At 41.4% G+C, this 26,196-nt stretch overlaps 1 protein-coding gene across 1 annotated transcript in view; it reads left to right on the top strand.

Moving 5' to 3' along the window:
* LOC144475308 (uncharacterized) overlaps positions 1-26,196 on the top strand; it is a 459,016-nt gene that overhangs the window by 417,985 nt on the left and 14,835 nt on the right. The window contains exon 8 of the mRNA XM_078191079.1: positions 9,560-9,757. Within this exon, the coding sequence (XP_078047205.1) occupies positions 9,560-9,757 (198 nt within the window). The remainder of the gene's footprint in view (positions 1-9,559; positions 9,758-26,196) is intronic.

The raw sequence follows: 26,196 nt of genomic DNA on the forward strand, positions 1-26,196 counted from the left end.
TTCGACTTGAAATCTAAAATAATTTTTCTGACTAATAGCATTTCCATTCTGTATAACAAAATGTATTCTATGCATATGAAATTTAATCTCATAACTCATATAACAATTACAATTTTAACAATTTTCTAAATCTAAGCACCGGTATTATAAAAACAGTTATTTATAAAAACAATTTTAGAACGTGGTACATCAATATCAATGGCGCCTCAGAATCGCCACTCGAATGGAAAGGGTTAATCCGACACAAGAAAGTTGAGTATCTATCTCTAAAATGTAACATAAAATATCGAATATCTTTGAAATATCTATACTCCAATCGTGCGTTAAATAACTACCAGCAGAGGTGTTAATTCAACGCCATTCGTCACAGTAATACACGAATCAGACGCCGCGGGTTGCATAGAATTACTTCCACGTTCAGCAGCGAACGTGTTAACTAACCATTCGGCTGTCAGAGCGTTCCCTGCTTGATTTAGACATTTCTGGTGCCACCCCCCGTCTTAGATGGCTCGTTTGCCGGTTGCTTTCATCGTTCGCCAGGAAGCTAAGCGCGGAGTTCGCGGTCGCCGAGACGCGAAAGTTGTTTTACATTTTAAGTAGTGATATCGAGTTTGCATGGAAATGCATGATTACGGGAGGGAGCCGTGGGGAAGGAGGGTTTTCCCGGACTGGCGGCACAGTGGTTGGGACGGATAGCATGCCGCGGGAAAATGGACGGGCACGGGGAAAGAGGGCGAGGACGCTGGGTACGCAATGGTGGAGACGAAAGGAAACGAGATAATGTATGCTACTGGGACACGCTCTTTCTCGCCGACCACCTTTCGAATCTTAACGTACCCCTGGAGATTATCTTCGCCCGTTTCGCGTTCAACGGGAATAACTTCCGCGCTGACGGATTTATGGCGGACAAACCGATTAGACTTCGCGAGTGAGCGCCGCCGTATCGATTACGAACGGCTCCGTTCGTTCAGCTATCTGTCTTTCGCGGTCCGAATTCATGGTTATTGTTTACGATCGCGGAGAATTTTTGGCGAAGTCTCGCGGGAATACTAGCTAAGGGAAAGTTGCCAAATACGTCGTACCTCTCGAATTAAATCGTTAACCCCCTGCACTATGATTCTTTTCATGCTGTGTTAATTAGCAACTACTTGTTCTTAATACTTTTTTAGATAGGACTAGACAATTCCTATTTCTTGTATTGTCTTTAAGTAAATAATTTCGCTTCTTTACTTTGGTAACAGAAGACTTGAATTTGGTTTCGATTTGAAATAAATTAATAATATTCATATTTAGTAGATCATGCATAAAATCTTTATCACGAGTATGGCTCGTTATTATAGGGCAAGGGGTTAATACTGCATCAAATGTTCGTGACAAAAATGAGTGGACAGTACCTATCATGATTTCACATTTAATTCTTTCATTGAGATTGTAAGAGGTAGAATGATGTTTGCTAAAATTCTGATCTTGAAATTGATGCAGAAAATTGTTGCTCTCCATAAGATTAGCAGCCTAGTTGTTACTTCATTAAAATTATTAACAGCGATACTGATCTGTCGCGTAAATTAAGTAACACCTAGGCTGCTAATCATTTTATGTTCAAATGTTAATTGAAATTATTAACAGCGATACTGATCTGTCGCGTAAAGTAACATTTGAACATAAAATGTTGACGCATGAACGTGTGATGCAGAGACGACTGAAACGTGAGAATGCTGTGCAAAGGGAGTGGAATACAATTTTGTACCGATCATGATCAATTCGTGAAATCCGAGCGGTGTAAAAAGAAAACATTTTATGATAAAATTAAAGGCAACACTGAAGCTTTAGACAACGTTGGATGAAACTCTGCGAAGCTTTTTTTTGTATAAACTATCTTGTGCTGTCTGCTCCCGAAATAGATTTTCCAGAAACAGGAAAAAACCCGGTGTGACACATTTATGTCAGCCGCACGGAATATATAATTTTCTCAGAGAGTGAACGCAGAATAATGAAAAACCGCAGCCTCGTTAAATAATCTGCTGCAACAAATTTTTTTCCAGAAAGAAAACTAGCCGGCATGACCCGCAAACCCAGTGACACGCCACACTTCTGTCATCCGCACGGAATACATAATTTCCTCAAAGAGACGGAATGATAAAAAGGCGGACGCGCGGTCGAATAACAACATATTCTCCATATAATTATCACGACGGTTTGCTTTCGAAAGGAGCCCGCGGTCGTCGCGCTAGTTAATCTGCTTTCCCAGTGCTTTCTCGCGGTGAAAGGGATCGACAGCGCGTACCTTAAGGGCCGCGACTGATACGGAGTAATTAGCACGGCGTTACAAAGTACAAAAGCCTGTATTGTCTGGTTGTCATGCAGCCAGGCGGCTGGCTTCTCCCCGGTGATAATTTTCTGTACGACAAATCCCGTTGCCCTCAAAGAGTTTTCTGACGGGCATCCGTTTCGCTTTTTCCTCGGCGGGGCGTTCGCTGTCGATCTTGCGATTACTCGTCGGCCGCGCGCCGCTTTGCACCGCCACCGCCGCCGCACAGAGTTTCCCGCTCGCGGATTGAATCGCGCGGGAAAAACGGAGTCGAAGAAGACGCAGGCAATCCTTGTCCCTTGAAGATCGTTGCCGGGTTCGATCGTGCCTCTGCAGCGAAGGCAGAGTGGGCCTCTCTCTCTCTCTCTCTCTCTCTCTCCTTTTCCTCCTCTATCCGTTTCTCTCTTGACTTTCCTGTCCTCTTTTGTCCCGCTTCGCCATCCTCTTTCTTGCCGTCTCTTTCGCTCGCCGAGAGAGTCAAAGCTGCGCGCGGCAGCGGCGAGGTAAAGAGTTAGGGGAGTCGGGCCACAAAGAAAGGGCAACAGAGGGACGAGAGTGACACAGAAGGGAAAAGAGAAAGGGAGAAAAGTGCGTTGTCGTAGCGATGATCAAGAGCAGTTTGCTCGCGGACTTGCCTCAAGTATCTCCGGCCGCGACGGTGGCGGCTGCGCGAGGGGACGAAGTTCGTTCGGCTTCCTTCCTTCTCCTCTCCTTCGACTCTTTCTTCGCCGGCCGTTTCTTTATCTTCGCTCGCCGGTCTCTTATCTCTCCCGGCTACCGCGCTCTCTCCCGTATCTCTACGGCGCGTCTCTCTTTATTGATTTTTCCCTCGCGGTAAGTTTCAACTTCGCGCGCGCGAAGTCCGACACCTCGCGTCTCCGGGCTTCTCTACGCGCGCGTCTTTCTTCTTCGCGTTTTCGAGAATCCCATACTCGAAGATGCTCGGAGGAGCATCCGCGAGAAACGACTCATTTCGCCGGGCCGTGTTCTCCTGATCGAGTTTGCTCGAAAGAGTGGGTAAACTGGATTAACGCGTCGACTGCTGCTCCGGGTTCGTTCGAGGCTCTAGTTAGCTACTACTTTAACCCCCCTCCGACAAGCTCCGCTGGCCCTTGATTTATGGAAATTTGTGCGAGGATTAAAAGTTGCTCAAAACGTTAATGTTTAATCTTTTAATGAATTCGCGCTTGTTTTGGAGAAGCGTTCGGTCGATTGTCATTAAACTTACAGTTTTCTTTGCAAGTTCGTCGGAAGGCGTTGTTTAGAAGCGATCGATGTTCTTTAGATTATTGGTAACTTATAAAATACGCGTATAAGCGAAGACATTGATTAAAGATCGACGTATAGAGGGTGTTTTTTTTCATCCGATTGTACTTTTCCATTTTTGTAAAATTATCAATGTTGTACAAACAGAAAAAATACTTATTCAGTCTTATCAAAAGTCCATTAGACTCCATTTGATCGCGCTAGAAATTTCGCTATTACTTTTCGATCAATTCTATCTTTGCAAATGCGAAAATGGCGTGAACAGAATCGACAAACAATCGACGAACAAACTTTGCACGACTTTAACTATAATATATAATAATAATATAATAATACTTCAGTAAAGAAGTTTATCAACAAATGTCTCATAAAAACCTTTCTATAATTTCTTTAACTGTGAAACACAAAAACCACTTTAGGCCCTTTTTTTTATTAATGTATATGTTTAAAGTCGCATCGACGTCATAGATTATTAATGACTACTTGACACTTTATCGACCAGTGACTTATAAATCGGCTTTTCCCCCCGATCGGTAGCCTGTGAATCAGTTGCCATAGTAACCCTTAATTTGTTACCTATTATTGAGATAAATGTGTTAGATTGTACCACAAGCTTCAATATTATTATATGAATTTTTAAATATTAAATACCTCTCACGATTAATAAGACAAATAAAATCAAAATATAAACGAAAATTTTTACGACCGGATAGTCGGTCGATAAAGTGTTAATACTTATATCTTCGTAAGGTTCATTTTCCAAATGAAGTTTACGAGGTGTCTTTTTAAGTTTATTGCTTGTAGCGCGTTATTGCTATCCATCGTACGGTGTCGTCCGCGTGAAAACGCGGCTGAACGGTTCACATTCGCGATAGTTTGTCGAATTTTGTAATTTCCGTTCGCCGGCTTATTTCGTGATACATCGGGCCTAGCACCGTCCGCTGTCTCACCAGCGGCTGCTCGATCGCGCGGAATCGACGAGACGTAAACGACCGCGGGAATATCGGTTCGATTCGCGATGTGTTCGCAGGATCTCCGGGACAAGACGCGATTCCTTTCCCGCGTAAAGGGTGAACTCGAGGGGAATTCCAATCGGCGGATGCATCGGCTTTAAAGCACTCCTGCGCGAGTTTTCCGCGACGCGGTTCCCGGAGTACGATTCCCGCCTCCATCCGCTTCGTTTCCCTCCGCGGGTCCGTAAAAGTTCTTGCTGAAATTTTCCGCGTTCCCTCGCGTAAATCGTTTCCTCGGCTACGCGCAATATCGACGAGCGCATTTAGACACGGGGACGCCTTAGTTTAAAGGAAAACTGTCGGCAGGATTTCTCTCGGTACGCGCGGACCTCGCACTCGGCGTACGGCTGCAAAATGTTTCCGATTGCTCGGAAACTTACCGATCGCTGGATTAATCCTTGCACGTTCGCTAGAAATAGTCGCAAAACCACCGATGACATTTCGCGCGTTTCAACTTCGGCATCGACAAGTAGTATTTTATCCGTAGTTTCGCCATTTAACCCCTTGCACTATAATAATGAGTCGGACTCGTGGTGAAGACTTTTGGCAAGCTCTGCTACCAATATGAATAGTATTAATTTCTTCTACGTCGAAGTAAAAATAAATTCTTCTGTTATCAAGGTATAGAAACGAAGGTAAATAAAAACAACATAAGAAAAAAAATTATCTAATCCTATTGGTAAAATTAAGAAGCACGAATATATGTAAGGAATAATAATAAAGGAGTGATAGTGCATGGGATTAACACTTTGTCTGTCGCGTTACTCACATCTGGCTAAAGAAATTATTGGCGCAGGATCGAAATTAATTTTTAAGGAAGTCAACTATTAGGTCGAGTCATAAATAACTTCCGATGCAACTAGGTAGAATTTATTATTCGTTTCTACGCACAATGAGTTACCGGCACAAATGAATTTTTCTCTTTACTAAATAGATGACTTAAAATTAGAAAAAGGTTCCAAGTAAATGAAATGAAAGAAACGAACAAAATAAGTAAGGAAAAAACTAAATAAATGTGTGATAGAAAAGGAAGTTATTTATGACTCGACCTAATAGTATCTTCCTCATTCTGTTATATAAGTCAGAACATTAATGCCATACAACTTAACTGTTCAATCCTAATTCGATTAAGTAAAATACTATATGCGATTTATAGAGTGTCAATTAAATAAATTGCTTAAGGGAAAAGTCGAGCGTTTTGTAGCTTAAGAAGTAGGAAAGGTTTCATGAAAGCTCGTAAACAAATTGTTCTACAAAGAATTTCTCATTCACTCGAGAATATTTTTATAGAAAAGCGAAAAATTCAACATTTGTTATCTCCTTTAGTATTTTACTTGTCTTGTTGTCTGATTTATGGATCACCCTAAGACAAATAGCATTCCGAAGATATTGCGAAAGTTTCTAAAGCGACCAGTTTCACGAAAATGAAACAGAATTATTATTTAATCGAAGAAAAAGTCGTGTCTGATGGATTTCCCGGCAACCCTGGAATCGAAGGGGAAGTTCGCTCGAATTTTCCGGATCGAGTCGGCCGAAAAGCTTGTCGTTTCCCGGTTTCTAATTAAATAACAACATAACTCACCGTCTTATGTTCGAACAATTAAATAACGTTTAAGATTCAGCGACGGCTGCCGTTGCTCTCCCATTATTTCGCTGTTGCCGGCAGGCTTCGGGCCCCTCCCCCTTCGAATTCTTGCGCCTTTCGCTTTCAATTTTCGTCGTTCTCTTCTTTCGACCCGTCCATATTTCTCCCCTACCCACGGTCGAAACTTCGCCGTTCCGTTGTTTTTACGGTTTTAATAAGACTCTTTCGTTTCCCTATCAATAATACCCCCCGAACTCTTTTTTTTCGCCGTTCAACTTCGAAGTTTTCACCCCGCTTTCGAAACAAGTTGCTGCCCGGGCGCTATTTCAGCGATCGGTTTGACGCGGATGGAACTTTCTTTTTGGCCGTTCGCGATCAATTCTTATTCGATGAATCGAAGAAAGTATGAAAGACTGATTGGCTGTTCGGAAACTTCTCGTTCGATATCAAATTAGAGAAACGTTACCGTCAACTGTTAATTGTGCCCGTAAGTATGAAAGTGGTCTAAGTCAAAATTTAAAAAATATGAGTTTATCAGATATTTTAAACCACATTATTTTAAACTAAATTTATTCAATGCAATTTTTACGATATCGTCAAAAATGAACCATTAGATGGTGGTTGTAATTTCAACATTATATGGAATTCATTTAGTGTTAATTATGAAAGTGGTCTAAGTCAAAAATTTAAAGAATAAGAATAAAAATAAACATAACTTGAAAATGGCCCTCTTTGTCAGAAATGAAAATAAAAAAAGCAAATTACTTATACAACCCTGAGCACTATTATGAACTGATAGAAATGTGTAGAAGAAGAAATACATTTCCGATAAAACGAATGTCGCAGCCGAATTTTATTTCAACGAAATCACTAGAAGAGTCAACAACAAGAAAAGGAAATAATACCGCGGGCGAATCTGTTTATTGGCTGCAAACACAACGGATGAGATTCGTGAAAAATGAACCATATAAAATGTTCTATAAAACTTCTTTAGATGCTCCTGAATTCCACCATTTGGATCTTTCACCTAAAAGAGGAAGACCCAAATATATACGGAAATATTAAGCTATTTCCTTTATACACCATACTAGACCAGTATCGGACGAGAAACATAAAGATATTATGTGTTTACTACCATACATTACCATACAATGATAAAAATGCATTACTTTTTTTAGAATTATTAATATATTTGCATGAATTATTTCATTCAAGTTATTGTTTTAAATCAAACTCATTGTTCTTTATTGCTTTAAGTAATTTATAGGACATTCAGTTAATTTTGAAAATGGTCTAAGTCAATTCAAACTTGAAAAACAACATTTTCGTATGAAATTCACACCAAATTTTATATTTATAATAAATTTCCATTAATCAAGACTAATAAAATTCTAAATAAAAAGATAGCATAATGTAAAAATACATTTTAATTTATGCAAATGCAATTCATTAAATATCTCGAAACAAGAAATATATGACTTAGACCACTTTCATAATTATGGGCACAATTAACACAAATTTCTAAAATCGCTGTTATAAGTATCCGTTTAATATTTTTCAAAATTTTCTGCTTTATTAATCCTTTGCACTCAAGTGAGGTACCGCTCAAGATTGCCACTTGATATTTTAATATAATGTTTACATTGCCAAATCTGTTCATTTTTAAAGATCTGCTAATATTATAACTCAATTCGTAGACATAAAATGCACCAATGAATTATATAGAATAAAAATACTGTGGGTCGTCAGAAACAATTTTGAATTTGGAGTTAATCTAACCTCGTGCGCAATGGGTTAAATATGCTTACTGATTAATTATAAAAAATAATTGCAACATGACACACACAATTGCAAAATACATAAGATAATACAAGAAAAATATTCAATATATCTTATTCGATAATTGTGAAATGAATTATTCCCTCAAAATAACCAAAGGTTACTCTAAGACTATTATAAGGCCCCAAAGGTTTCCATTAGCCTACTTGCTGCAGAGTTACGTAGCAAAAGCTTCGATATTTTCGGCCGCAGCAAACTATCGCGTGCCGTTGGTAGCGCAGGGGCGCATCGAAAAATCCGGCGATCGTATCGCGCCATTTCTCATCGCGGATGCTGGCGACAGCTGTTAACGCGTAAACGTCAACCGGCCGCCATTCTCGATTACATTCGTTTCACCCGTCATTGGTCAAACCCGTGAACTTGTAACGTAACCGAATTAATCAGTTTCAATCTATCGGTGTGTATAAATTAGATCGCCGGGTGGCGACGAGGGTTCGTCACGCGGGTGTAACTACGCGCCGGGACGTTTATCGCGCTCGGTTCTCGACGGCCATCGGTCACCGTCGTCCATAGTAAATAGTAAACAAATTAATTGTTGCGGCCGGCCCGCAAATCGGGCATCGTGATTGTTCGCAGAGTCATCCGTCGATCCGGCGGCGGGCTCGCGCCAACGATTTCGCGAAACGGTCGACGATATCGACCAACGGCGCGCGCGCGCGCGCGGGCGCGACACGTGGCCCGGAAAAACGAGGGAAATCAATCGCGAAACGAGCACTGTTTGCCTCGACGTAATCGCGGGAACGCGTTCGCTGACGCGCGGACGGCTCCCGTTTCAACTTCCGGCTCGGCGAAAGAATACAATTAAACCCTTTGGCTGTTTGTTCGGAGTCGGTAAGGTGAGGCTCCTCAGGAAAACGAACTGTTAAATGGTGCACTTTCTGCGACAATGGAAACACTGAAACATTGTAGAATTCCTGCTGGATTGTTGCAGCTAGACTGCCGATTTCTGTGCCAAATAAATAGACTTCTACTTCTTCTATAACAACTCTAATAACTCGACAATAATACTACAATAATTTGTACATTTCTCCTGTATTTGTACTGCTTTCATTTGATTTCAATTAAAACTGATAACTTGTATGATACGAATAATTTTTGCGTCATTATTAATAGTACAATTTTAAATTCGTTGCATAGATTCTTGTATTTTATTCTCTTTAATTTGGTAGATTTTATCCTATTCTATTTTATGTTTTTGTTCTATTTAATCCATTTTATTTTTAATAAGGTACGTGGTATTATAAGATGTACCACTTACCATAAAGGAATCGATAAAGTTCATTATTACTTTTGCAACATTATTACGTTCTATAGATTCAAATAATATTATGAAAATACAAAAGATTATTATAGAAATTGATTTTCAAATCTGAGCAGATAATTTCGTCACCAACGTGATATGCCTGACATGGCAAAGTGTTAAAGCGATTGTCACCGCTGTTCCGAACGCAACACTGTAAATCGTCGCTCCCCTAATTCTCGCGTGTCCGCGATTTTTCCAGAACACGGGACTCGAGGTAAATGATCCGAATTCTGTTGTTTGCCCAGGTAAATCGCACACGATGCTGGGAACGCCGGAGGCAGGACACACTTTGGGGGCGATACCGTGCGCGATCGCCTGGCTCTTCCGTGGGATCTCCGAGCAACGGCAGAGGACAGGTGCCAGATTTAGCGTCAGGGTCAGTTGCGTGGAATTAACGGCCGGCCAACAGCAACTCAGGGATCTCCTCGCGGCTCATGCCAACGGTGAGTAAATACATTCACCACTGACGGATATGCCGTGTCTCGGAAAGAGCCGCCGATGAAAGCTCTCATCCTCGTGCTTCCCGTGCTTTTTTCCGCTTTCGTATTGCCGTGCCGTGTAAAAGCTCTTCCGTTAATCGCTTCAGACATTAAATCAATTTTATTTTCTATTTTAAAGCAAACAAATCCGTTCGCCTTATCGATCTTATAATAGTTACGCTTTTGCGGCGTCGATCTTTCGATGCAACGTGGTAGCAGCAGAGATATTGAAATCAGGATATTATTCTTAAACAGGGATTCACTTGGACGCTCAAGTCTTGATGATAAAGAGCGGAATTTCGTTCCAACTTTAAAGAGAATAATAGTCATGCTTAACAGGATACATTTCTAAAAATATCTATTAATAGCCAGACTCGTCAAAGAACGGCATCGGATTAACGTAAAATGTTGTTTCGTAGCTTCGATATGCGCTCCGCTGTGATACAAGCAGAGCTCCGCTAGTTCGATTACATTGTAATTCAGTTATGCAATTTAATTACATTGTATTTCAATTACGTAGCGATTCGATTACGTTGCAGTTTAATCACATAATTCAAGCCTTTCAGTTATTTCAATTGCTAATTATTGTAATCACGAGTGTAATTGAAACACAATATAATTAAAATACAATTTTCAGATTACAGTTCAGAACTTTGAAATAGTGAGATATATTTTTATGTTCTTCTTTCGTATCCCTATTGTTTGTTTCTTCTGCGTACTTTCTTCCTTATTGTTACGTATTACTGTGTTACTTTCAAATTCATAATTTTGATTGAATTACATTCTTATTCGTAATTAATGCAATTTCAGTATTTAGTATTTTCTAATCGTATTGCAATTGCAATTGGGAATCACATTGTAATTTATTGAATTAAGAATTAAAATGTAATTGAATAACCTTATATTTCTTTCAGTAATTCAATTGTAATTTTGTACAACTCTACACTAAATTGAAAAACGAACACTCCAACCTCGCCATTTTAAATTCTGAATACAATGTAGATATAATATATTATAAGTAGAGAAATCGGTGAACTTTTACCAGCATCTAATAATGATGTACGACTAATATGATGTACTAAACGACTAACACGATGTAGCTAACGTAATATGTGCTACAAGATATTGTACCGTGTTCATGCTGTCGAACAATGTGGCAACGCGCGATTCTCTGGAACCGCGGCTCTTCCGGTTACAAATTGCACGCAATATTTGTACCTCAATCTCCTCGACGCCGAAGTTTTCTCGTTTGAACGCCCGATCGCGATAGCATTGTGTAGCCGGGCGTCGAAGAAACTTCACTCGTAAGAAACACTTGTCTCGAGCGTCATCCCCGGGTTTGAAGAGTTTCGACCTCCCCCCTCCCCCCTGATCTCCCATCTTCCGCCCACGATTCCGCCTCCGACGATTCTTAGATCCGCTCCACCGGTTCGCGAGGAGCACCGGGGAACGTCTTAGATATATTTGCGGAAGGGTGGGAACTTTCTCTCTGTGCCGCGATAGGGTTGAATGTGCGCCGCAATTAATTCGATGCCTCGAACAATGCGGGCGAGGACAATCGTTTCGGATTAATTGATGCCGACCGGAGGGAACGGCGAACGGGATTGTGTCGTCCTGCGGCGGAATCCTCGATAAACTGACCGTGGAAGCTCGGTCTAATTTTCCGGGTGTCCTGTAGCTTGTTCCTTGACTGCTTTACCGACGCTATTTACATTCATACGGATCGAGACCGAGGATCGGCGACGGATTGGATTGGTTCTTAGGAGCTTATAAGCTTAGTATCGAGTGTCAGAGTTGGGCAAGAAATAATCTGATCAATGATTAACGACTATAACCAACGTGAAATGATTAACGCAAGTGATCATGATTCATGTATATTTTTAGTAATCAAATTAAATGTAAAAATTTACTGAATATTTCCTCGACAGCGTCAAATAAGATTTGCGATTCTATGCGATTCCTTAATAATAATATCTGTCCCCACCGATGTCACGTATCTCGGAAATAAATCGAGATGTTCGCGAATAAGTTCTGCATTGCTGACATAAAATCATAGTCGGAAACGGAGGATTGGCTAATGTAGGTCGAGTTCGAAGAGAACATCGAGCTCGAAGAACAAAAGTAAACTGCCGCAAAGATGGCGCGGTTCCGTTCCAGTCGAGCATCTAGGGACCGCGATCCGTCGAAAACTTCAAATAATTAACGGGCCTGGATTATCGAGCTCTTGGCAGAAAAGGTAAAGTTCGTCGTTGCGTAGGCGAGAGGGAGCTTTAGGTTCCCGGCGAGGCTGGGGAATGGGAGACACAGAAGTAAAGTTGAAATGAGAGCTAGGGAAGCGGACGCTTAGTCAAGCAAAGCGCACCCCGAGATACGAGTTAATTATTTAATAAACTGGAAAATTAATTGCATCGCTTCTTAATTACTTAGCGTTCGGGGGAGTCGTCGAAGCTGCCATCGAGATCGTCTTGATGTCGACATTTCGAAAAACTTCTCCCTGCTCGAGTATTTTCGTTCTTTGTGCACTATGGAAAACTTAGTGTCTTCAAAAGTCTGGCAAAAAGTAAATTTTTTGTTGCGAAGATTTAGAATTATTAGGTTGGTGCATATGAAATGTCCGGTGTTTACGTAAATATATAAAACTGTATATCTTTTTTCAAAAGTTTTTGATTTAATCAAAATATGCTCCGTTTGCTTTACTACACCCTTTTTAACAAGATATCAATAGAGAAATGCCTGTCTTAAACAAATTCTGATCTTTAGAATGAATAAACTCTGATATGGAATATTTCAGAGTGTCTTCATTTATATACCATTTAGCCCGCAGAAACTCGAGCAGATTTTGAGCAGTTTTAGGACAATGTTGCCATTATACGTTGTTCGGCTGAGGAATGTGACAGCGACCTGTCATAAATAATGCCGGGATTAAGAGAAATAGAACGAACCCTAGCATGAAAAACGTAAACACTTGACTTTTTCTTCTCTGACGTCAGCTCTCCTACGTTGCCAGTAGGTTCGCCCTCGGCGCGTGGCTGTTCCATTACAAACCGCGCGAAGCATGTTGACCAGCTCTGCGCTTGCATTTTACCGCATTTTCGTAACTTCCCCTCTACCTCTCTCGGACGTTAGAGACCCTTAGCGGACGGCTGGCGGATATATCCGCCCAAAATACAGCGCGCTCCTATACCCGTCGTCCACAGCGACGCTCGCCCGTCGAGCGCTATAAATCGAAATAAATCTTCTGGCTTATAGTATTTCTATCTTTTGCGATGAAGTGCATTTTATTAGATTGGTGCATATGAATACTATATACTATTTATCCTATATGAATACCATATACTATTTAGCCCGTAAAAACTGTCCTAAATGTTTAAAATAGCGAAAGTCGCTTGGCGAAAGATCTATATTTTATAAAATATTATATTTTACTTCATTTAATTTCGCAATTGTTTTGTACGACGTATGCGTAGTTCTTGTGGGCTAAACAGTATGTAAATGGAGACAGTCTGAAAAATTCCATGCTACAGTTTATTGATCCGAAAAATCAGAATTTCTTGAAGACAGACATTTATAAATTAAACTAGCGTTGGGAAAAGTGTATTGAAACAAATGGGGCACATTTTGATTAAATTAATAGCTTTTGAAAAAGGATAAACAGTTTTATATACTCGCTTAAAAATCCGACATTTCATATGCATCAACCTAATACCTTTACTTGAAGTCAAGAGATGTCGCGCGATATAGTCTTGTATATTCTGTTTTTCTTATTCTTCTCTTTTATTAATACATCAGAGTTAACCTTAGTTTTTAGGTTTAATAGTCTTTTCTCAAATTCAATACGAGATCAAATAATGAAAATATGTTTAAATATATTTTAGAATAACGTGAAAAACTTCACAAATTTAGAATACAGAATGTGAGATAACGATGAGCAATAACCTCTAACTTTGCAGCATCGGACAAAGGATAAAAATGAATTTTTTGAAACATGTTAGGTAGATTGCTTCAGAAATTTTTTTCAGCTCAAAAGCTATGGTCATCTTTTTCATTACGATTTAAAAGAAGAAAGAACACGTTAATAAACGTCGAAAACAGGTTTCGTCCCGTTTAACCCGTTCCAAAAGGGAATATTTTCGAATAACAATTTCGAAGCCTGCAGACCGGAACCAGCCCTTAAATTCGATAGGGTTCGCGGGCGGCCGTCCGGGGGACGCTCCGCCGGTCGGGCAGGGCTGCCCGACGGGGTGGCGCATAAATCAAAAGCATCGTTAAAGGTATGCAAAATATGGAAAAAAATTGGAATCAGTTTATAGGCCGGGCTGGCTCGGCGGCGTTCCCGGTAAAGAGTCCCGTCTCCCGTTCGATGCCGTGGCTTTAGTGCGCCGCGTTCCATCGCGGCACGCGACCTCTCCGTTAATGTCAGCCTGAAAATTTACAACGATTCTAAACCCTTTGAGATTATGACCCTTTCGCATTTATCGTTCCCACGGTACGATCGCGATAACTCCGGTTACATTGTACCACCGTGAATCGTTTCCTAATGCATACGCCGGCGCACCGTAACTTTTTAATTTGAAAGTTCGAGCTTAACAGCCCGCCGACCTAACTCCCTGATAATTCCGACGGCCGTCTAAGTGCCCAATAACAGACTCGATCGGCCTTAAAAAACGTATAAACCGTTCCCTGTGGCAGATACACTGCCGCGATAGCCTCGGTCGGGTTCGCGGAATAACCGGTGTGTGTGCACGGTTCATAAAATAATTATTCCCCGGGACAACGATATGGAAATACGTCCTGGTATCGACGTGTGGGGAAGGTTCAACGATCTCGACGGCCGATCTCTAGGGTAGTGGAGCCGGTTACTGTGGCCTGACCAATTGCCGCGCACCTGTATCGTTTTCGAGCATAATTAATTTTATACTCATGCAATACGAAATATTACATTTTTTTATTCTTTAGTTCTGTTTATTTTAGGTGAAAAGGTGGTATTTATTACTCAATATCTGACTCTGATAAATATAGAATTAGTAATGCCAGAAAACCAAAGCCACAGCAACTGGTCACCCCAAAGCAGTGTTTGTCAAAATTTTTTTTCAGTGACAGATAAAAGATAAACTAACGAACACTATTTATGGAATAAGTATTCGATTGAATAAAAATTTATCCAAACAAAATTCTATTCACATAAGAATTTATTCGTACAGGAATTCATACGGAAAATAATTGATTTGAATAAAAGTAATAGAATATAAAGTGTTTCTTCATAGCTTTAGAATAAAAAATTGCTCGAATAAAATATTCGACTAAAAGTAATTCGTTCGTATATCTCAGACAAATATTTATTCGAAGGAATCCGAACAATGCCCGGCATTATTACTTTATTTTATTTCTCTTCGTATATAAAAATGCGTCTTGCTCGATAAATATAAAAGTTAATTATACCGGAAAGCAAACCGAAGACACCGTGGACCGAGTTCATTTCCAGTGGTCGTCTCTCACGACCGCCACCCTTCCTCGAGAGTTCCCGTAAGTGTACCATCGCGGGCTATCTACCCTTCGGTTTCTTATTAGTCCGGCCAGCTTTCCGCAGCTCGGCGGGAAACGACGGAAAACGAACGAGGAACGCAACGGGGAGAGACCCCGAACAATAAAAAGGAAGAACAAGAGAAATAATCTTACCCCTCAATTTTACGGACCACCGACTGGACGAGCTGGCCCGTGAAGACGCAATCAAACGACGGCCTGGACGATTCGACCCGGGCCTGCATATTACCCCGCGGAATCATTCCTGGACGCGAATCGCTCGTACCGCTGGAAAACTCGCGACGAAAACCGAGAGAGGGAACGATCTCGCTCTGCCGGGCTTTCCACCGACCTGCCGCGGTTATTACGAGTCATTCTTGACGATTCGAAGCGGTCGGGGCTCGTCCCTGATCCGAGTATAAAGCAAATGGAACGTAGAATCCGAGGAACTATCTCTCTTTCGACGCGAAATGATTTTTGGTTTTATTTGGGAAGCGTTCTTGACAATTGCGAGACGTCCCAAAATAACTGATTTCAAGTTTTTTGTTTAAAAATTATTGCGGTGGTGAAGACTTTTTTATGGGAATATTATTCAGTATATTTATTTATATCGGATAAGTATTAACCCTTTGTATCCAACTGGCGACTAAAAATTGCTATAATCTTTAATCGCGCCTTTTAAAAGAAATTTCACATTATTCAAGTTTGAATAAATTGTTAAAAATGGAAACCTTCTATAAGCACACGGGTCCAAAATCCCATGTAGCAAATGAAAACAATCATACTAAATGAAAATACTGTTTGAAGTCAATACTGCTTTCGTTAAAGAAGGTATTTATATCTTTTGAAAAAAAAATATCTACCAGTAAAAATGAAAATGTATAACTAATTTTAACTGTTTAACTCTACTTCAGACTTGTAACGCGTAATGTATTAAATATGAAAGTTATTAATTTTTTCGAAATTGAAACAACAATCAATTGTTATCTTATCAAAACCTATAAATGATAGTAAATGAAGATATAGAGGAAACAAAAATGGTTTCATTTTATTAAGGAAATGATTCAGGAAGCAAATATCAATTGATGTAAGCTATATTTCCATCAACCTTTCACCTTATAACATTATATATTTCCATCGCATTTTTATATGCCGCTTTATAATCTATTTGGAAGAAAAATTTACATTATCCATGAATAGAACGTGAATCAAGGAAATAAGTCAATTTGAAGTCAGACTCGGCATAGGACTGGAATGAGTCAAGGGACGATTCTCGTGTGACAGCTATAAAAGCAAACAACGTTTAGTCATTTTCTCCCGGAAAGCTATTGAAAGAAATGGAAGTATACATTTCGAGACATTAGATATATCCTTCTGCATAAGCAAATATTTTTATCATAAAGAAAGAAGCTCCCAACGTAATAAAAGATCCCAACATAATACCTCCTCGTCATATTTTATTTTCAATTTTAAATCAACAACTGTATTACACCTGTAATCCCACAGTTCACAACAATTACAAGAGCTTAAAATGTATTCACCCTGCACAAAAGATCATGCGATAATACTTCATCGCCCTCTATTATGCATTTCAAATCAACAAATGCGTTCTCCTTATATTACCGCCATGCGTATACCGTTACAAGCGCTTAAAATATATCCATCATGCACGAAAGATCTTGAGATAATACTTCATCGTACTTATTATGCATTTGTAATCGGCGCATTTATTTCCCTTACAATTCCAGCGTACGGACACAAATTCAAGAGCTTAATCCGGATCCGTCTTGCACAAAAGAACCCGGGATAATGCTTCATAACGTTACGTTTTGCATACCGAGCCAACAGAGGGTGTATTTCCCATATAATTCCTCGGCGACATCATCTCACAGCGCCAAACAGGCAGAAATTAAAGACAGAGAGTAACGCACTCGGGGAACAAAGCGAAACGAATGCGGAGGACGAATCCCTGGGCCACGTAGTACTCGTACTTTCGCGAACCGGAATCAAAAAGTTCTGCATTCCGGGAAGACGCGTCCGAGTAGTTTTAATAGAGACGGATACTCTGCAGAACGTTTTCTGACCGGGTTTTTCCCCGGCGTGCAGTTACCAGGGAGAGTAATTCTCTCCGCGGCCATGGATAAGAAATGGAGGACGGAGAATAATGTGAAAGCGGACACAGAGCGGCGTCGTACCTGCATCGTCACCGATGCGCGCGGCTTTTAGCACGCGCGTAAAACGCGGATGGGACCGTTCCGCTGTTCGTTTTGTTTCGCAGGACGGTTGAAAGGGTACAGAGGGGGGAGAGAGAGAGAGAGAGAGAGAGAGAGTGGGGACGATAGGAAATCGAACGGAAAGAAATCCCCCCGGGGAGCGCGAGAATTTTTATTTATCCCGTTTCGCCGGCTGCCGCGCGGGTCGAAAGGAAAATTTTACCTTTTCCCGGCGACGATCCTCCGGACGGTTATTGCCGATGATATATGCCCGCGGTTTTACGAGCCGGAAAAGGTCGGATGTACTTCTCTCGAGGAGCCGTATTAATTTGCAAATGCACGAGGAAACACGTGGTCAAAAGCAGGGCCGCGGACCGCGCGTTCGGCCGGACTCCGATCGCGCGAATCATTTGTTAATATCCATTTGTTTGCCGACCAACCGAAACACTCCATTAAATAACCTCAAAGCCGCGTGTTTGCGTTCGGATGCGCGGCAGAAAGTATACCGGGATCGATAGAAGGGTCGGGGGTGTACCGCCGACGCTGCATCTGCGGCCGAAAACATCTCCGCGCTGTTACTTCCCCGCGAATACGGAACTTTATCGCATTACCGGCTCCATTATTCATTGGACGGTATGAAACATTTATGCCGGTTTATTGTATACCGTTTTTGCCAACGAGAAATTCATTGGCCGACCGCCCCTTTCCCTCCTGCTTATCTATTACCGGCAAATTGATTTTGCTGAAAGACAGTGCGTATCACGGTAGCGCTTCCATCTTGAGGAGAGGCGCCTACGGAATTGTTTAAACATCGTTGTTCGTCCAATATTAGACTTTCTCTATGTTTTATTCAGATACTAATTTTCTAATAGCTAATTTAAATAATTAACTACTTCGTTACGTCCAGTGAATTTAAAAATATGCTAGACGTTGCATTCACATTCTAATTAACTAGTAGACACTTTAAATAATTATTATTTATATTAGTGGACTAGTAGTTGATTCAAATATTTGGCTACTTGTACTAATGGACTAGTAACTGGTATAAATAATTAACTACTTGAAAAAGAACTACATTTAACAATTTATAAGATAAACATTGACGTGTGAGGCTTAGAATGGACTAAATGAGATGATAAAAATCGTTCTTCTTACAAGGATTAATCCCTTGACGTACCATTTCCTTCACTGTTATCGCGATTAGGAATTTTTCAATTGGCACAATTACTTAGAAAGGACAGAAGATTAATGTTTATACCGTGCCTGAATTTACTTAAATGCTTAAGTATTAATAACAAGGGATTGGTATTATATTTCAATTTTAAGGAACAGAATAACATCCATATTGAATTATTTGTTACTAGTACTTTCCATCGCGAGTCGGACTCGTCAAAGTACGGCAAGGGGTTAAGAACAGAATCGTTCTAAAAACCAATGGATAAATGAGTACGATCTCTTATTTAATTAGTTCTGGGTCGACAAACACATGTGAGCTCGTCATACTAACGGAACATGGAAAGGCTTTGTCGGATCATTAATTCATAATACGCCCGTATATCTCCTGCGGAACGATAAATTCTCCTCCTCTCTCACCCGTCGCCTTTCTTTGCTCGGCAGCCGAATCGTTTACAGGAGACAGTAACTTTTACGAGGGGATACGGTCGAGGATCTGCCGTGTAGTAGGCAATTAAAGAAAACCGTCGTCTAACGTACCGGCTGGCTTCCGAGGAAATGGTAGCGAGCAATGGTCCATGCTCGGTACCCTTTGCGGGGAAGAGGAATCGGAGGTCATTTTGTTAACGACAGCTTTCCTCACTTCGTCACTTGAAAGTTTAATGACGCGAGGCCTGGCGAACCTTTCGGCCGGAAAGTAAATTGTTGCTTTACGCCGCCGGCAATTTTAAGACGAACCGTAAAACTTCGAGCACAGACTAGAAATTGGAACTTGACACCTATACGATTCTAAATTTTCAAGCGTTCCCTCGCTTTTTAATTGTCACCCTTCACCGAGCAACCCTTGGAACATACGCTCGCTCTCGTCGACGAAATTTTGAACTCGTATAGAGAAAATTCGGCGGGTTTTTATTTTATATTCGTTAGGGAGAAGTATTGTTGTTCTCGCGTGTGCTGAACTTTTCCAATGTTCATGCAGTTGGTTGGATGCGACGTTTCAGCTTCGGTGAGTTTCAATAATCTTTTGAACAGTACGAGTCAGTTCTAGATACCTGTATAGTGAACCATTGAACAGGGTGTGCAACAAAAATTGAACTGCAATTGAATCATGTCTGAATACATTGTAAAAGATCCTATTATATCATTTGGTTTTCCTGTAGTAAATTCCTAAAGCTAAGAGCTATATCTAACGGTGTAGTTTACGAATCATATTTATAATCTTAGGTTTCATATTCATGTTTCAGTATATTAAAGTAATATATCTTCATAATATTTCGTTAAAAATATCATTATTTATATATACAGTATTCGAAGAAGTGTGTCATTCAAAGCAATATATACATATTGTATATATTATATATACATATATATATATATATATATTATTATATATCCATGTTTTCAACATTACAGAAAGAGATCAAATTAAAATCAAAACTAGCAACAGTCTAGTTCAATTTCTAATTTGAGAACTGCTACCAGTCAGTCACGAATCCATCCATTCTAATAATATTTTTCCGAGCATCTCCGTTTCAACGTTTAGTGACACGAACATTGTTTAATGAAACTTTACGGGACCGCTTTAAGCTACGCACCCATAAAGCGAAGTAACTGAATGCGGCATCTGCAAAAAATTCGCCGGACTAAATCGCGCCATTCCTGGCTCAGAATTCGCATAAACTGGCGACCCAGTGCGCGCCGCGAGCCCGGGCTCCATTGTGATCGCGAACAACGCGTCGCATCGCGGAGATAGAGGAGGCCGGTGAAAAGAGGAAACGAACACGAGAAGGAGGAAAATTAACGAACGCCCGGATCCTCGTATTAAAGTAGAAACAGTCTGCGAGCCGCGCCGGGAGTGGCGGGTAGAGACGTGCTTTACGCGGTCGTACGTTCGCCGAAATAAGTGCGCGGCTGAGACCGTCGTGGTTGCTAGTCAGTCGGCCTCGTCGGCAGTCTCGCGGTGGCGGCAAAGGGTCGCCTCGGGTACCAAGACGACCCGGTGAGGGAAGGTCGCGGTGGGTCGCCGAGAACCCGCAAGGGAGCTACGGAAAACCTCGTAATAAGCGGCTGCGAATATTCGTCGTCCGCTCCGCGGAAAGTCGGGCTCGTCTTGACTAGAACTCGAGGTTCCGTGGGGAGACGGTCCGCGGCCGCGTATTTCTCCGTGTTAGGAATGGTTTTCTATAAATCATTTCCGGGCCGTAATAAGCGCGGAATGCCCGTTCATCTGCTGACTTTATTTATACGGACTGGGATAAATGGCGCGGTGCTTTTCATTCGAACGCTCTCCAATTTAATACTCGCGACTTATTGCTCGGTTCGCTACCCCTCGAATTATACGCAATGCTTCTTCTTTTCGGCGAAAAAAAACTCCGACACAGTTTTCATTGTTGTCTGACTCTGGGACAGACCGCGTGTCCCCGTTCACCTACAGAGTTACATGTCCAATGACTTTATTCACATTTCTTTGGGGGATGTTTGCCTCAGCGACCACTCTCTTTGCAAATAATAATTTTGTTTAACTTTAAGGAGACTTATTTATAGATATGTACTATAATTCATTTAATAAAAAGATATGTACTTAATTCATTAATATTTCTATTAGTCTACATTGTTATCGGGTTGTCACAAAAATTAGCGAATTTATACTGTCATTCGCTCGCTAATTCGTCGAAGTCACCTATATTACCTGTATTCCTATATCAAGTGTTATCCTCACTAACAGAAGGCATATCTTAAAAGTGGAAAATTCAACGCTACGCTCTTAGATGTTGCTTTCATTGATCATAAAAATGAGTACTGGTATATCGCAAACAGTTGACTATTTTTAGGTATTTGCTACAGGAAAACTAAAAGAATAACCATGAACTAAAAGAATTAAATTTGCATTGCAATGGATTCAGACATCATTCCATATTGCAACACAATTTTTGTTGCGTACACTGTTTAACATTAAATGTATTGAGCCACAAACCTAAGTTTCTGTAATAAAAACTACCCTTTAAATAAAAACTATGAAACCGGTCAATTTGACCGTGTCTGTAGATTTAGAATTAATGCAGGTCATTATAATTGGCCTTAATCGACTTACCATTAAAGAGAAACTATACCTCGTGAAATTCTATAAAATTAAAAAAAGGGAACAAAATGGTCAGCGATAATAATTTCTTAATTTAAATAGCTTCCTTTACCGCGTCCGACAGAATTGATTCGTCTCCGCAAGGTGGGTAGTTAAAGTAGTCCGCGGTTAAATAATAAATCGTTTTTCCCACGGTTCGCTTTGTGACTTTAATACAGGGGTTCGGGGCTCCGGTTCCTCGGGTTCTTAATGTCTTAAGCTTGGCTACTTAGTGCCGGGGAGCTGAGCAGACGCAAAAGGTCGTTGTTACGTGCGGATGGAAATGCCAATGGCCGCTAGATCGCTGTCGAGTGAATTATAGGGAAAAGCTGCTCCGTGCTGAGAACCTATTATCGATCCTCCTGGAAACAAATTACTGCTGTTCGATCCGCGGCTTGTAAAATGCCCAATAACTATCGGTTCGGAATAAAAAGCAACGAAAAGAACGCTGTAAAATTCGAACTCGTTCGTAACTTTTATTTCAACGAAAATGTGTGGTTATGAAGACGATCTGCACATAGAATTTTATATTATATTCGACGACATTGTATTTAGTATTTAGCTGGTATTAAAAATTTCAGCGATATTAATTATGTTCTCTATATTTTTCTGTAATTTTAAGAAAAATTCTTTGTCTACTCCGTATTGCAACGAGATGGTTATAGAATGATGTAAACGTAAAGGCAAAGTAGAGGCAACGATAACAGTGGCGATGTCGATGAACGTGCTTTATTGGCCAGCGCTGACACCAGAAAATCGCATAAAAACCAGTGCAAAGTCACCTAAAACAGCGAAGAGTGTCCAACATGAATGGAAGGTATCTCTTGCACGGTGTACAGTAGAGTCGCCATAACAATAGCGTTCCTTTTGAGTGCAACAATCCGCGGTCCAGGATTATGCACCAGGGATGAAGTGAACAAGGTACATCATAACACGTGGTCGTAATCTAAACGATGGATCCATATGACTGAAATACGAAAGATGTTTCAATTAGATGTATTAAAAGCATTCCAAATGTGGCATTGAGAATCCAGGGAAAATATAGAATCATTTCAACCAGAGATGTTGGTTGAATCTAGTAAGTACAGAAAATTGGATCGTTATCGTCATTAGAACTTCTACGCTCGTCGTAATAAATAAGTTCCAGCATAGACTCGTTTGCCAGCCATTACCAGGAATACAAAGACAACAACTAAGTGCGGGGCAACAGCTTCAAACAACGTTCGCCCGAATTTTCCTTATTACTTTTCTGTCGCTCGTCCATCACGCAGCCCCACGTGTTACGGACCGTTGTACCATTTCTTTCCGTAGTATCGCGGAGCAGCCGAATAACTCACGAATTGAACCCTCCGATGTTTCTCCACGCTGATCGGCCTCGGTGGGCGGCTGTAAAACATCGTTCAAATATTTTTAGTCGGCCGTCACCGTACTTTGCCCGGCCCGGGGCCGGGGAGGGTCGCCGGGGCAGAGTCCGCGGGGCATTTAGGAAAACAGTCTCGTATCCTCGGTCATTCGAAAAAGCGGAAACAGATTTTTTTTACTGCCCTCCGACAGGGCTCGACCCGCAGGGACGAGATTGGCCGCGGCCGGCAGTATTCGAAACGCGTCGAAAAACGATTTATCCGGCGCACGATGGCGGTCCCGACCCCTCCGCGAGAAAATACCATCGTCCATACACCGAGAGGCCTCTCTCCGAATCGTTTCTCGAGCATCCATTACGGCCTCTATATTCCGGCGAGTCCTTCTCGCGGCCGGATCCTCGTTTTATTTCCTCGGATGTTCCACAAGGCGCGGCGTCCCGTTGTGCGCGCCGGTCCCGCGTGCCGCAGCTCCCGACAATATTACTTTCTCTGGTCCCTTTTATGGATATTGCCACGCCTCGTGTCGCATTATACACCCATATGTGCCCATGAACATTATTCCGCCTTCGTTAGAACTTCCCGGCTTCCGCGAGCTGCTCGAACCGCCATTCGGATACTCGTTCCCCGAGGAAATTCGATCGAACGCCACAATCGCGGCAACAACCATTCCGATCACCGTTTTGAAGGTAAATAGCAGAAGACAACGGGGTCTTCATTACCGGATGCCACGCGGACCGAGCCCACTTTCACGATTAGGACCTAGGATTATGCCGTATGTGTATTAAAGGGTAATAGCTATTCATAAACTTCGTAAATCCTGAAGAGTCAATTGACAACTTATGGAAAAAGTATCAGGATACAGCCATATAAATAATCATTAGATTACGGATATTTATACAAAATCAAAATGATTTGCATCAATTGCAATACATAGGACACACGCACAAGTTGTCTCTACCGTTAATTATTTTAATAAGTTGAAATTGAAACAACCACGTTCTTGGTTTGTTTTAATCTGTCCACTCTTTCAGATTATACCTATCTAGTTTTGCCATAAGTTTTTAAAAATCATTTTTCATCTATTTGACCTCAGTCATACGTAGTCTAAGTTTCGTTTCAATCTTTCTAGACACTCTGCATATACTCCATATTAACCGAAAGGAAGTCATAAATTCTGAGATCATTTTTCCTAAAAATAGCACAATTATGTACTCTGAAATTTAATAATACTGTCAATTGACACCAGGAAGAAACTAAGGTGAAATCAGCGAATCAAAAGTCTTGCGACCTCCCTGTGAACTAATTAGCAACTGAAATGATGCATAGATACGTCCTCTAATTATCGCATAGGTTCGCGCGTATCAACAGCGACAGTGGACGCACACGTTGCTCCTCGACTGACAGATTTAATTCATGACAGTCCTGGGTGCCTGGCGCTACTCTAGACATTAAAAAAACTGTCATAAAGTCGTAGCAGACCCCGCAGGTTATAGACGAACAGGAATAAAGTATCAGCTGCGTCCTCCGGCTCTGTTCTTTACGACGTCGGCCGCGACGCCACGTTGCTCGCGAGGCAGTAAAACGTTAATTGGCAATTTATAGAAGCGGCTATCTAAACGTCGGATCGGCACCGATGTCGTCCAAGTGTACCGTGTTGCCTACGACGGCGAACTATGGCTGTGGGATGCGAACACTCGGCGGTACGAGTGGAAAAGATTATCGGTGTCGCTGAAAACATACTGGGTCGCCTTATGCTGAATCATCATAACCAGGCGCGGTATGCGCGGTATCAAGAGTGAAAAATGTGATCGCCTCATTTCGAATAGAGATACGGGAAAAATGTAGACGCGTGACGTGCTCGTGATTCATTTAGTTGCTATTCCTCGGTCTTGCTTTGTTTAGGTGGCTTTCGTATGGTCGCGCAAAGTAGCAGCGAGGTTCGAAGTATGCAAGTAAGCGTGCGTGTTTTATCTGTTAAGTGGTCGAGTAGAGTGAAGAAAGAGTGTTCACTGGTTAGAAAATATTGATCAATTGATTAATGAAATCGTGCATTTTTACTTCTCATTATTTACTATTAAGAAAAAGATGGGCCATCGTGCAACGAAATTGAGAACCACAGTCGTTTCTTATCCTCATGCTAGTGTCACTGCAACTGCTGGTTGTGCAAGCATCATCGCAACTTCGTTACAAATGCTAGTTTCATTAGTCCGACTTCCTCAGCATACTATTCTTAGAACAATTGTTTCGTAGAGCGCGTTTCCGAGTATTAACGACCTATGCGAACAGAATTGCGACTAAAGCAGAGATTCAGCATCCGCGAGCTGAGCGATGCGGGTCCTCGAGCAAACAGTATCTCCTCGATCGGAAACTTATCAACACGAAAATACGAGGAATAAATTCTCGATCGAAAACGCATAAACGACGCGGGATGTGGCACGTAACGGTGAATCCAGCGACGCGACAGAATTCTCGCAGATGGTTTGTCCCAGAGTCAGAAGTCTCTGTACACTCCGAAGAAAGTCCGTGGATTTATTTTTCTCCTGCCTCACGGCAATAGACACATAATAACCGTCGTTGTCTCTCGATATCCTTGCTCCTCCACCATTTCGCATCGAAAGCTTTTTCTCGGGCGCGGCCAATATGTCACCGGTGGGTGGTTGTACATAAAATATACGGGAGCGCGCGCTGGTTTACGAGCCGATCAGATGACGCGCGTATTATTACGGTCCGCCCCCATCGTTCGAGAGAGAAAATTCTGACGATAAAATTCTGTTTCTACGGAGGTCCTCTCTCCGGTTCCTTAATTCTACGGACATATTTCGGAAGTGCTCGGGGAAACTTCCCCGCTTCCATTTTTCTTCTTTCCGATCTTCTAGGAATTTAATAAGACAGGTTTCTACTAATAAATATCGCAGCAGATTTTGACTCCCCGAGGAACTTAAAGTATTCGGCTCGGAACAATGTAGAGGCAAGAACTTGTTAACGTAGAATCATCCTTCGATCGTTTATGAGATTATT

This window comes from Augochlora pura, chromosome 2 (assembly GCF_028453695.1).
Source record: "Augochlora pura isolate Apur16 chromosome 2, APUR_v2.2.1, whole genome shotgun sequence".
In the NCBI taxonomy this organism is placed as follows: Eukaryota; Metazoa; Arthropoda; class Insecta; order Hymenoptera; family Halictidae; genus Augochlora; species Augochlora pura.